General features: G+C 39.4%; 2 protein-coding genes across 47 annotated transcripts in view; one reads left to right on the top strand and one right to left on the bottom strand.

The window, feature by feature from the left end:
* Nucleotides 1-4,123, top strand: part of RAPH1 (Ras association (RalGDS/AF-6) and pleckstrin homology domains 1) — a 116,121-nt gene extending 111,998 nt beyond the window's left edge. For both annotated transcript variants that reach the window (XM_070580801.1, XM_070580803.1), the window contains one exon: nucleotides 3,735-4,123. In XM_070580801.1, the coding sequence (XP_070436902.1) occupies nucleotides 3,735-3,824 (90 nt within the window). In that variant the 3' untranslated portion in view covers nucleotides 3,825-4,123. The remainder of the gene's footprint in view (nucleotides 1-3,734) is intronic.
* ABI2 (abl interactor 2) overlaps nucleotides 1-14,040 on the bottom strand; it is a 128,054-nt gene that overhangs the window by 32,438 nt on the left and 81,576 nt on the right. For 9 of the 45 annotated variants that reach the window (XM_070580826.1, XM_070580815.1, XM_070580805.1 and 6 more), the window contains 4 exons: nucleotides 13,362-13,508; nucleotides 12,510-12,634; nucleotides 11,377-11,559; nucleotides 7,398-7,556 (listed from right to left, as the gene is read on the bottom strand). In XM_070580826.1, the coding sequence (XP_070436927.1) occupies nucleotides 7,398-7,556; nucleotides 11,377-11,559; nucleotides 12,510-12,634; nucleotides 13,362-13,508 (614 nt within the window). The remainder of the gene's footprint in view (nucleotides 1-7,397; nucleotides 7,557-11,376; nucleotides 11,560-12,509; nucleotides 12,635-13,361; nucleotides 13,509-14,040) is intronic. The other 36 variants (XM_070580837.1, XM_070580821.1, XM_070580832.1 and 33 more) reach the window with 7 other exon arrangements.

Raw genomic sequence — 14,040 nt, 5'->3', positions numbered from 1 at the left:
GAGAAAAAACCATTACATCCCAACATCCTAAATTTATACTTTTCATTACTTCATTAACAGGCAAATTAATTGGTGCTTCATTCATTAACTAAACAAACATTTACTGACTTCCTACTAAGTGGCAAGCACTCTGCTAGGAGACCAATATCAGAACCCTCTCAGAGTCTGGGCTGTGTCATTACAATTTTTCATAATCCCAACTCATCCCACCTGCTCCAGCCAGGCACCTTTTCTCCCTGAGCCTACAGAACAACGTGAGCCTCATTCAGACGCTCCTCCTCTCCTCCCAAGGCATAGTTCCCTCCGCCTCAAACACCTGGTGCACTGCCTAGCACTGGGAAACCTTCAACAGATGTTTAACGTATGTAAACACATCAACAAGCCAGGTCCGTGCTGAACAACTGCCCAGGATTAACATCAGTTACAGTGCCCTTCAGAAGGAGTGTCAAGTTTGGTACGCATTTCTCATGAGGAAAGATCACCTTTACTAGCTCCAAATGACAGTTAGGACTAGTAAAACTAAAAAGAGTCACTGCCCTCAAAGAGATCACATTCTAGTTGGGAAGAAAAGACAAAATAATAACCTTAACCCAACAATACTTGCAGCAATTCCCTGGAGGAGGCAGTGGTGGTGTCGTGTGATGGGGGTGGGGATGGTGCTGAGGGAGGCTACAAAGAAACGACTGCTGAGCAGCTACTTGAAGAAAATCAGCTCAACAAGCAGACAAGGGTTGAGAACGACAAGCTGAGAACCACGTGAGGGGCAATAGCTTCAAGGTGAAAACGGTATGACAGTCACAGGACAGGAACTGTTTCCACATGGCTCGCCTAAGATACGCCAGAGAGAAAGCGCAAGACCTGGGGAGGTGAGGGGGGTGTGGCCTAGGGAAGGGCCTACATGGCAGGTGAAAGAGACTGGACTTCAAAGTCACCCAGAGTCAAACGCCTGACTCACCGTCTCCTTGCCGTTGGAACAGCAAGTTAATTGACTTCTCTGCGCTTAATCCATAAATGTGTTATGAAAAAGAGATAATGTAACGCAACCTACCTTACAGAATGGTTGCAAAGTTAAAAACAAAAATAACGTATGGGGAAAGCCTAATCCAGAGCCTAGCACAAAAACAATCAAGGCAGTTGAAACAGACAGAAGAGGAGAGAACTCAGGAACAGTGTGGAAAGAGGGCCTGGTAACTACGGGTTCAGCGGGCAGAGGGGAGAGCAACAGCTGAAGATGATTCTTCAGTTTTTACCTTCCTAGCTGGGGAGGAGGAATGCCATTAACCACATCAACTCTAGCACGTAGTACAGGGAAAGAAACGGACTGGTGAGTAGGCCGGTCAGGGGGCGGTAATGAGCTGATAAATGAGATGTTACAAAGGTGACTTAAGCATAAACATGGGAGGCAACTGGAAAGTGTCGACTGAGTTTGTGAGAAAAATCGAGAGGAACAGGTCAGTCGTTGTCAGCGGAGAGAGAACAGCTAAGCTGTGGGTGAGTGCAGGGAGAACACGTGGAATGTGTGGACGAATTAAGCAGACCACCCTGAAGAACACTGAGGTTTAAGGCACAGAGTAGTACACAAATTGGTACCTTGTTTAAAAAGATACCTTTTGGGGAGGTTTTTCCCTGAAGTCATGCTTCTTGGTAGTAAATCCTTAAGTTGTGTGTCCATCTCCCACTCTCAGAGGCTCGGAACAATTGTTGATATGTTCAAAATACCCTGTTTTTCCAAACTTGGGGTAAGGAGGCACAATGAACAGAGAAGGTAGCAGAAACAAAGCAGCTAAAACTGAGCAACAGCAGCAGACAGCAACTGGCACTAGAAAAGCGGAGATCAAACTACGTTCCTATCAAAAAGATGAAACGCCCCTCTTCCATTAGCACCTTTCCTCACCGCCTCTGTAACAGAAAAGTAGGAGATTTCCTACTTCAGTCACTGTTTCTCACCCAAGTAAAAAATGACCTAGTCCTCAGCTGAAAAAGAATGATCAGGGGCTTAACTCAAAACAGCCTTTTTATAGGGAGGTTGACCTTATAATTATTTTTAAGATGAATATGTTTTATTTCTTCTCTAGTTCTGAAAGTGAAAATCTGAAACCAGAGTGGTTTTAAGAAGTCCACCCACAGCAGCCCAGGCAAAACCAATCCCAGATCCTCCTTAAACAGAATCACTTAATAACAAAACAAGTTAGATGTTTTTCAGACCAGTCTAGGGCATGTTTAAAAACTCAGTTCCAAATAGAGCTTATTTTGCCCAGGGCAAAAATTTTATGTGACGGTCCAAATTAATCCAGACACCACAGCATTTTCCTTCTGGACCATGTAAGATTTCACCTGGCCAGAACTCTTGTGAACCAGAACACCCTACTTTAGACTAGATTTAGCTTCTTTAGAGTTGAGCTGAAAATGAACTATTCTTGGAGAACTTCAGCAGGATTTTGATGCAAAGAATGGTTTGCAACATTCAGTTTTAGTCCTACACATCTTGTGACTAGAAAAGAGCAGGAAGCAGCTATAAACTTGTTTTCACTCCTTCAGCTGAGATGATTCCTCACAGAACAAGACTCGTTTGACCACCGAAAGGTCTCCAAACTTTGCTTCAGCGGTATCACGTTCACAATCCACAAACGGAAGTTCACGTGAAGAGACGGGCTCACCAAGTGACTGGCGTTTACAGAGATCCTAAGTAGAACGAACAGAACTACAGCTGACGTGCACACAGCAGCACGCAGACGCCTCAACAGGGAACGGCTCTGCAAGCAAACCCAGCTTAAGAGGATGCGTCCGTGCCGAGGAAACACGGAGCCTTCCCAGGCATGACCTTCCCGGTTATTTACAAAGTCCTTTGCAGTATAATCTTTGAAGCCTGGTGTTTTAAAATGTCCAAGTCAAAGAGTTTTAGGGGAAAAAAATAGGCTTTTATTTTTTTACATTTTTTTTAGAGCTTTATAAACAGAAAATCAGATAAATATTCTAAATATTACTTCTCAAGCCATTAGAGAATATCACCATTAGAGGCCATATATATGTGATAGCCCATTCAGATTTAGTGCTTATATTTTACATTCCAGGGAGGGAAATAATCTGAGCAAGTTACTTTAGGAGTGAAATATTTTCTAAACATAGAGAGCAACTTAGAACGAGGACTATTTAAAAGTGAACTTAATCATGCTCAGTTAAGGAGAGCTTTTGAGCTTTTTGATGGAAAAGAGTATGGTTACCAAATAATTATCAGTCCTGTAGTCTCAGAAGGGTTAAAAGAATTGGATTATTTGTTATTCCTTTTCAAGTAAAAAAATCACAATATGACGTTATGCCTAGAAAAAGTAGTAAATTAACACTACGGTTTCAGGGGCCAGCCCGGTGGCACAGCGGTTAAGTGCGCACGTTCCACTTCTCTTCGGCCCGGGATTCACTGGTTCAGATTCTGGGTGCGGACACGGCACCGCTTGTCAAGCCATGCTGTGGCAGGCGTCCCACATATAAAGTAGAGGAAGATGGGCACGATGTTAGCTCAGAGCCCGTCTTCCTCAGCAAAAAGAGGCAGATTGGCAGTAGTTAGCTCAGGGCTAATCTTCCTCAAAAAAAAAAAAAAAGAAAAGAAAAAAAAAGACTACAGTTTCAAAACATAACATGTTTAATAATCAGTGTAAAGGGTCTATTTGGTTTAAGTGGTCACTTGAGAATCTACTTAACACTTTTCCATTGTTTCCTTGCCTTTTTGTTCTCCCTAGAGTAAACGTCCTCTAAGAAACCCTCAAGATTGCCTGAAACAAGGATGTGAATGCAGCTTCTTGTTCCTGCTCTGTGTTACACTTTGCTAAAGCACGCCCCCTGCACTCTTCCGGAGATTCACAGCACTGCTTCTCTTCTGCAATATCACCAACCAAACACTGTTTTTTCACTGTTTCTTTTTAGCTGTTTTAAAAAACATTCAGGGCTTAAAGCCTGACATTTCCCCTGTATAAAACACCATACTTACTCAGAAATTCCTCTACTTCATATAACTATATACAGCCACATTTCTTGGAACAAACATTTCACTGTATGAATTAGAGGTTTTTTTTTAAGTCTTCGTTGCAAGAAAATATGAGCAATAAAATGTAGAGTATCTTCTACTAAAGGCCTTGGCACTTAAATACCACATTATTCCTCACTGCTATGGAATGAATGTTGATGTCCCCCAAAATTCCTATGCTGCCACTGTAAACCCCAATGTAATGGCATCAGGAGGCAGGCCTTAGGGAGATGAGCAGGCCATGAGGGTACAGCCTCACGAATGGAGTTAGTGTCCTTATGAAAAAGGCCCTAGAGAGCTCGCTCTCTTTTTCTGCCAGGTGAGGATACAAGACAGCAGTCTGCAACCCAGAAGGGCTCTTGCCAGAACTCGAGAATGTCGGCTCCCTGACCTCTGACGTCCAGCATCCAGAACTGTGAGACATCAATTTCTGTTGTTTTATAAGCTGCTCGGTCTGCGGTGCTCTATAACAGCAGCCTGAGCAAAGACACTTCCCAAGCTAGGCCTGTGTATGTAAACGTACATGTACAAACACACATATGCAGAGAGAGAGATTCCCTACCCTCGAGGTGCTTCGTACTTATATTTAAAGTCAGCACTGTTCACTTGTGATCAGCCCTATTTGTTTCAACGACCCTCCTTGCTGCTGACAAGAGGAATGATTAATTGGAATTCCTATTTCTTTGGCTGGATTAGATTAAGAAATAATAAGAACCATAAAGGTTTCAGTTGTGCCCTGATCAAAGTGTTCTTTTAAGTGACTTTTTCTGAAATAATCTCATTAGGAAACAATTCTTGTGCTCCTAGGACATGGCGCTAGACACCTGGTGTGCCATATTTTAATTGCTATGTTATAATGCCCTTTCAAACTCAAATACAGTAACAGTGCTGCTGGAGTTACACCTCACAGAGAATGCCACTGACTCCACATCTGCACGCATCCCAGCCTGTCAGCACACTTCTTCAAAAGCACATATCCATGTCAAGCCTCCAGCTGTAAAACGTCGGTGCATAAAACACACTTTTGCAATCATTTTGCTAAGTCAGAGAATCAGCTGCTTGAGAAAGCACAACAAATTTTCTCATTTTAAATATGAAAAAACAGGGACCACTGTAAGACCAGGAGGAGTAAAACAAGAAACATAATATTGTAAAGCAAACAAAATGAAGGCGTATCTAATAGCCATAGCACACTGGTTTGCAAAGTGTTAAGTCTTGCAAAAAGAGCTTTTCAAAGAACATGATATATTAAAAAAAATTTTGTTTAGAAAAAGCACTCTCATTAATCAACCAACAAAGTTAGTCACCCTCTTTAAAGTTACCCAATCCCCGGAGAAGAAAGGCAGAACTTAACAGAGAGGAGCACAGAGGAAAAACCAACAACTAAACTGCCTGGCATGCTACGTTCCAGGCTCGACAATCGTCATTGCTTCACTTCTGTGAGCGTGAAAAAGACTCTCATTAAATCACTACATAGAGTACGGTCTTCTTTCTACTTTAACAGATACTTTCAAGTATGTTAAAATCAGATTTACAAAGAAAGAAGTATTGAAATACGTATTTAAAACACATTTAAATGTGTGCTTAAACAGCCTTCAAACAAATTCCACCAACAAGGTTCCCATAAGACCCATATTTCGGTGTGCACGTACACAGCATGGAATACCCTTGTATGTGCTTTGTGCGCATCATGCACAGTTGGTCTCAAGCTGTAGCAGTGAACCATCTCTCAGCTCATATGGAACCCACCCATTTTGGGCTGAAACCATTCTTTTAAAACTCTCCGTACAGATAAGGAAGGGCGTAAGGACCATAAAATATAATTGCCTAGACCTCCAAGAGGGCAAGAGAGAGCTTATCTTCAGCAGAACTACGAAACAGGCCACATCTAACAAATTAAAATTTAAAAATCAAAATGCATTTAGGTACAAAATAGCACCTGTACAAATATGGGTTTGGGACACATGATTTAAAAGCAGATTGCATGAAAAGGACAGGCAGATTTGTGAAAATTAAGCTCAAAATGAGTTAAAAAGAAAGGGAAAGGCCAAATCACTAGGTGTGATCAAAATTTCAACTAAGGCAAGTGGTAACCCCACTACAGTGTGCACTGGTGAGACTATAAATACGGCATTTACTTGATAAAAGGGACCCAGAACAGTGACTCGGTTTGAGCCACGGAACAAGGGCTTCACTCGACATTCAACAAACAGGTCCTGAGTGCTATTCCAGGATCTAACTGGATACAAGACGGACCAGGTCTCAGGCTCAGGCACTCTACGTTACTCTGTGGGCACCATCCTCCCCGACAAAAGAGAAGACTTGGGAGGTTAAGAGGTTAAATCTGAAGGGAGGGAGGAGAGTACGAGAGACAGAACATCAGACAACCTAAGTTCAAACCCTAACGTGACCATCACCTCAGCCTCAGTTTCCTCACCTGTAAAATACAGATGAAAATGATCCCATGATTCTAAGACTCAAACGAGGTAATAAATATAAAAGCAACCTTTAAATTTGTTTTTTTGTGTAGAAGGAGGATTTGTGTAGAAGGAGGATAAAATTTGTTCTGCAAGACTCCAAAGGATATAACAAGGTTTCACCAAAAGGCAGTAGCTGCAGCACTGATTTCAGCTCCATAGAATTCAGGGTTTTTCAGAGATGGAAAGGACTGGCCCCTCATATCAGAGGTGATCACACACAGGTTTACCGGCCTCTTGGCAAAAACCCAGAAAAATACAGTAAGCTGACACAGCACATCCACATTAGTCAGTCTAATATTTGCTCTTAACCTCTCTGGGTAAGAAGTAAAAATGATGATTATGGATAGTAGTAAATAAGTGCCAGATTAATTTTTCCATATGCATGATGCACGTGAAAGATGAGTGTTCTATCTGGATATAACAGTTTTCCCATCACATGTTTGGTATGAGAACTAAATACGATAGATTAACTGCCCAGCACAAAGAGCTTCAAAAATGCGATTTCCCTTTTCCATTGCCACTTATAAACTCTGTTCATGCACACTCAATTTTCATTATTTGCTATTCATAGAGCAAAGATATCTAATTAAATAAGAAGAAAATACTGTTCACCACAATATTATTTTAAAAAGCAAATAATCACTAGCACACAAAAAAAGATTCTGTTCAGAAAAATTAAGCTCTTAAGTTTGCATGGAAACTATGTACTGATTTTTTTTTTAAAAAAACATGAACGGGAAGATACAGTCTTAGCAACCTTGTATTCATTCTTCCATTAATTCGACAATAGTACTAACCACCTATTATGTACTAAAGATTTGTAATTAAAGGGTTTTTTTTCTCTGTAACTGAAGATTTTTAATTAGGGATGTTCTACGGAATGCAAAAGAAAATCTAACCTGGATTCTGGCTATAAAAAGGTCCTCCGTTCATCTGATTCTGAAGGCTTGTTTGTGACGTTATGGAAGGAGGGCGTCTATAGGGCAGTGAGCCCCCGATAGTGGGGGGGGTATGGCGAGAGGCAGGTCTATTCATGCTGTAGAACTGAACGGGATGACCTGGAAAAGGGACAGAACATAAACTTGTCATTGAAAGAAAATCATCTCAATGAAATACACTTTAGGTCCAATGCCTGAATCTCAGTAAGATTATTAGAAATAACAATGTTTAGCTAATTTAATTGCCATCTGACAAACAGAATGCAAGGTGACAGTTACTGCTCAGCTGACATCAGATCAAAGTGCAAAAGCAGAACAGCACATAAATAAAATTCTGAGTAGGTTTGGAAAAGCTATATCTACATAGATTACTAATATTATGATTTTAATAAATTAATAATCTGATAGGGTTTCAAATCATCACAATTAAAATTTATGGCTCACTTCCTCCCCAAAAAAACAGGCACTAAACATTGAAAACTAAACTCAACAAGATAAGAATAACATTTACAAAAGCAAAAGAAAAAATGTTTGATACACAGTCTTATTCCAAAATGATAATAATAGTAAATTTAAGGTAGTGAAGCAATTTGCTTAAAGGAAAACATAAAGTATTTTAGCAAAAGGTCACGTGACATAATTCCAAATCAAACACGTTTGTTCAATTGACAACATCCATCTCTAAAGCTAGATTATTGTGTCTTACAATTAGAGTTTAGGAAATTTAGAATTATGAAAAAAAGCTAAGATACAAAAAGTGAATCAAAATACATTCTATTTTTAATATGATCCCTGAAACGGAACATATTTATCAGCAATTTCACTATATATTGCTCACTGAGAGTATTTCAACAGCTAATGCCAACTGAAGACACTCATTCCTAATCCATCCAATTTCTTAATGCAATCCAGTTCCTAAATTTTATCCAGACGCCACCCCTACTTAAAATCATTCAGCCAAGGGCCTACTGTTATAGACCGACAGACCAACCAAGCACTGGAGGCACCCAGGAGAGACCACAGCAGGGAAGGGGGGGAGCAGAGAGGCCAAGGGGAAGGAGGTCGACGAAGGGAAAGGGCAAGGGAAGAAGGGAGGGAGGGGGAGAGGCAAAAAGAAAGAAAAAACCGACAACTTGTCCTCTTACCCATATTTTACAATGGTGTTACATGACTAAAATTGGTCTTCAGGAACTCCATAAATTTATCAAACATAGACTTCACACGGACTCATATAAAAGACATTATAAAAGCCCTCAAGGGCTGCTAGACCATGTAATCTTCTTATATCTGACAGTACCAAAGCCTAAAAAGTCAATTCTGTTGATGAAAAATCTTGAGTATTGAAGATTACACATAACCCACTGCCAAGTCTCTATAACCATGATAAAAATGTAAAAACATACAAACTAATAAAGGCACATCTTAACATTCAAATCATCAGATACACACACATTATTGGCATTTTAGTAACAAACTAGTACAAACTTAGGATTATCAAGTTAAAGACATCTGATAAGATCATGATGAATTTTATATAGTCAGATCCAGTCTAAAATTTCACCCAAGTCCTCAGTGATTCAAAGACACTACATAAAAGAGACTCTATTCATATCATTAATAAGGCATTTATTTTTGAGTTGAAAAACAAAACTACAGTTTTTAATTACCATAGACCTAACTATAAAACCTAAAACTAAAATCTTATAGAAGAAAACAGGACAAAATCTTTATGACCTTGTGTAAGGTAAAGAGTTTATAAATATGACATCAAAAGCACAATCCATAAAAGAAAAAAAAATGAACTGGACTTGATCAAAATGAAAAACTTCTGCTCTTTAAAAGATATCATTAAGAGAATGAAAAGATAAGCCACAAAATGGAAAAAAAAATCTGCAAATCATATAATTGATAAAAGATATATTCAGAATATAAAAGAACTCAATAAAAAAATAAACCTATTAAAAAAGTGTGTGGGAGATGCAAAACATTTGAACAGATATTTTACCAAAGAAACTAAACAAATGGCAAATAAGCAGGTGAAAAGATGTTCTGCATCACTAGTCATCAGGGAAATGCCAATCAAAATCACACGAGAAACCATTATAGACCTGAGAGAATGGCTACATTAAAAAGAACCATAATGACAATACCAAGTGCTGACAAGTATGCAGAGCAACTGAGGGCGCAAAACTGCACAGCCACTTTGGAAAACAATCCGGCAGTTTCTTAAAAAGTTAAACATTCATTTACCATACAACCCAGCAATCCTACTTCCTAGGTATTTACTCAAATGATAAAAATACCCGTGCTCAAAGTCTGTGAGTGTTATAGCAGTTTTATTCATAATCACCAAAAATTGTAAATAATCCAAATATCCCTCAACTGGGAGAGGGATAAACAAATTGTGGTACATCCATGTAACAGAACACTACTCAGTAATAAAAAGGAACAAAAGAACAAAACATGCAATGACATGGCTACATCTCAAATGCATTGTGCCACAAAGCCAGAGAGCACACGCTTCCACTCACATGAGACTCTTGTGACAGATCAAGAGGTTGCCAGCGGCTACGATGGAAGCACTGACTACAAAGGGGGCATGGAGGAAAGTCTGGGGGTGATGGCACTGTTGTACACCTTGATTGTAGTTGTGCTTACATCACTGCACATTTTTGTCATAACTCACAGAAATACACACTAAAAAGGGGGAATTTTACTGCACATAAATTACACCTTAACAAAAAGAAAAAAAGTACTTGGTGATTCAAAGAAACTGTATAAAAGGTTATATTGATATAAATTGTTAATAAGGCATTTACCTTGCTTTTTGTTAAAAAAAAAAAGCTACGATTATTCACTCACACGACAAATGTTTATTCAGTGCAGACTATGAACCAGCACCTGTTATTAAATTATAATTTAATTACTAAAATGTTGACTCTCAGGTGGGGGTGCTTTGTCCTTTCTGGGCCTACAAGAGATTCCAAGATGTATCCTTTACTCCACTGAGGCAGGAGCATGACAGGACTCCTGCATTTACTCACTCATCTGTTCTAACCGTCGGATGCAGATCAGAGAACAATTCGTGTTCACATTTACCCAGTGTAGAAAGCTTCTCTTAAAAAGAGGTATAATAGAAGCTATCCCATAGAACACTATCCAAAATCCACTTAAAAATGGACTTTTTAAATGTCTTTTAAAACACTGAAACATCTGGTTAAAGCAGCAAAGCTGAACATATATTCTATGAAGTACTTTATTGACAAGCTAAGGTGATGTGTGCCCAAATATACATTTTTATAATAGACAAAAACTTGTTTACTAACCAGCATCAATGTCAATTGTGCAAATACATTTTGTAGCAATTGAGCCTTTTTCTCCTTCCCCATCAAAACAGATTTTAGGTTGCCATTTTAAAACACTAAAACACCAGTCAACCTTAAGTAACAAGTAAACCTGAAATTCTTAAGTCCATTGTCTATGTGCTTCCAATGCTGCTATAATAGGTGACAGATTCTGTTATAAGAGACCTACAAACTGTTATATCAAATATTTTCTACAAAATATACCTCAGAATTATTGTCACAGACTTTTTGTTAATGACCTAACCTGTAACAAAAAATATTTCTAATGACAATTTCTGGAAACTGTATCAAAGACGGCTCCACAGTAAATTCAGAAATCTCTAGTAAATGAAATTCAAGCAATAAAAAAAAAGTATCTTTGTGCTACTCTATTAGAAAAATGTATGGGAAACTTTACCCTGATTTCCTCAAGAAATTCTACTCTTTGGTCATGTGCCATTTTCTAGTTAGTACATTATTCTTTAGGTGTTTTTTTAATGTAAAGCACAAATAAACAAAAATCCTAAAGCCAGAGTTTCAGGTTAGAGAAGAGTCAGATGACTGGATCTGCCTGCCAAGGAATAAGCAATACTCACCTGTCGGGGGAGCGGAGGAAACAACAGGGGGAGTTGGAGAAGTGAAGCCATCGGCCAGGGCCTGGGCACCCCCAGCGGCAGCCTCTGGGGCAGTGGAGGAAGGGGCAGTGGCAGGAGCAGGAGGGGCAGGGGCAGGTGCAGAAGTAGCAGGAAGGGGAGGAGCACCAGCAGAGCCAGCAGGGGCTGGGGGGGAGAGGAGGGAGAGGAGCATTACTGAGGCAGTCCCACCAGGCAGGATCAGAAAGGCACAGAGAACCTAATGTTAGACACACAGTGCTTCTCACTAACCAAAGAATAGAAGAGTGTTAAAAAAAAAAGAAGAAGAAGAAAGCTTAGGTTAAAGGATTATTAGGTTTCCAGCAAATAATTCAAGATGCTCATGGTAATGTACAGATGTTTAAATTCATTAAAAGCATTCCTTTTTACTTGATAGCCACTAAGAAAACAACAGTATTCCATTTTGAATTACATAAATCAGAAAATAAAAATATATTCCAGACACATATATCTTATCAGGTATAAAATAATTTAGAGAAACACAAATCTCTCTTTTTCATGATTTTTAAAAAGGTATTATCTATTTGTTACTATGATAAGTAAATTAAATATTCTATCCTTATGTCTTTTGTGTCATGCTTTTAAAACTAAATTTTAACTTCATGTGTCTTAAACACATTTTTCTGTTTCTAAGGAAAAAGGGTAGCATTTCAGAGAGTATTAAGTTCCAACAGTCCACTAAATTTAACTGTTAACACTATTTTTCTATTTGTCCAAGCCTTTGTTACCAACATGATTCTCACACTGAGTCCGCACCGCACCTCTGGGCACCATGCACTGTCATAACACCAGCTGGAAGTCAACATATGACTCACACCAAGACGGTGCCCGAAACCTCAAAGCACCAAGTGAGCCACAGCAACAAAGACGTGAGACCAAATCACAGAGAAGTGTGTGACCATAAACTCACAGATCACTTGGTTAAAAGTAACAAATGCACAAAGATTTCCTGACATTTACAGGGCCCTAAAGGGGAAAAAATAATCCTAATTATGAAGAAAGCCCACTGTAATTACATCGGAAATTCAAATGCAGAAAGGACAAGTGAAGACGAGGCACCATTCGCCCCGCTTTACCTGGCAGGACGCTGGGGGGAGAGGGTGTAGGCACGGCGATGGGCACGCCCACACTGCCACTCCCGCTGTTCTCCCTGCTGCTGCTCCGGCTGCTCGGGTGGCTCCCGCCACTGCTCCCACTGCTGCTAAAGACAGAAAGGCCACCCAGACATGAGTGCTGCACACAGTGAGAGGACACCGACATTTCCCAAAATGCTCTGAAATGAGTATAGCTACGAAAAGATCATTCAAAAGATCTCACGTCAAATACGAATTTCTTAATAAAGTAGGGGAAAAAGCTGAGTTCAAGAAACTTGTTTTGACCACATTTTAACAAGCATGTATTAAAGAAATTAAGAAGAAAAAATTCTCCAGAAATTTAAGTGACAAATGATGGGGCTCAACACATAATGATATTACTTTCTTTTACTCCAGTTTAATTGCTTGTCTGAAGAAACACCTTTTATAATAAAAACATAGTTTTCCTAAACAGATTATTTAATTTTATTTATAATGATATCTTGATATACTATCCCATATTAATTTTTTATTGTATATAGTTTTTCATCTGTAAAGTTCCACCAAAAAACAACTTGAAATTTCCCACATCTGGTCCATAATTTGTTTTCAGGTCAACTGTAACTACTGATCTTGTGGAGAAGTTTGCACTTTGAGATGTCTGTTCGTCAACTTTCTGACTGCACAAAGTTGCATCAGAGCATGAGGAGAGAGAGGTGGCATCAGATGAGGTTTGGGAGAGCGGAGTGAGGAAAAGAACTCAGTGCTTGGAAAATGAGAGAAATTGAACTAAAGTTATCTGAACAAGTTATGGTACTATGACCATCACATTTTGTGCTGAGGTAGAGAAAATACCTGTAAGTTCGATTTCTTTGATTCACAGAAGCTGTCCTCACAGGGCTCTGCTGCGAGGGAGCCATATTACGGGTTGGGCTAGGTACGTAATCATTTGGTACCACTGGAGGACGCACTGGCTCCAGTGTGCGATAGGGGGAGTGCCGCCTACAAAAAGAAGAGCGTATGTATCGTGTGATTAGCAAGTTCGGGCACAATAAATTCAGAGTTGCCAGTAGTGAAATACAGTTTGTACTCAGAGATAGGAAAATGTGTTTTAACATAACCCAGCTACCAATTTCAATCTTTCCTTAAGTATCACTTCTCCACCATTAGGGTTTTGAGGAGTATTATTTTTTAGTTTCCAGCCTCATTTCCCTGTGCTAATGCAATTCTGCTCATTCATTCTGAGAGCGCGAAGATTCTCCCACCAGCTAAGCCAATGTTCCCCAGACTCTCTTCTTAGATGAGTTCAAATTATTTCAGTAGCATGTCAAAGTCGTCAAGCTGCACTGCATGAATGCACTCATCATCTTCCTCACCCCTCTCTCCCTAACCAGGATCTTCCAAGATAGGGTAAATAAATCCAGAATTTGGCTCCACGACCCCCACTTTGATGAGTAATAGCAACCATAACAATTCTTCTCCCTCTCTATATATTAAATACATAGAAATTAAACTATATCCAATACACAGAAAT

The sequence above is a fragment of the Equus przewalskii genome, chromosome 17, assembly GCF_037783145.1.
Source record: "Equus przewalskii isolate Varuska chromosome 17, EquPr2, whole genome shotgun sequence".
Classification (NCBI taxonomy): domain Eukaryota; kingdom Metazoa; phylum Chordata; class Mammalia; order Perissodactyla; family Equidae; genus Equus; species Equus przewalskii.
The sequence above is the reverse complement of the archived record's forward strand: the minus strand, read 5'-3'. Positions and strand labels throughout refer to the sequence as shown.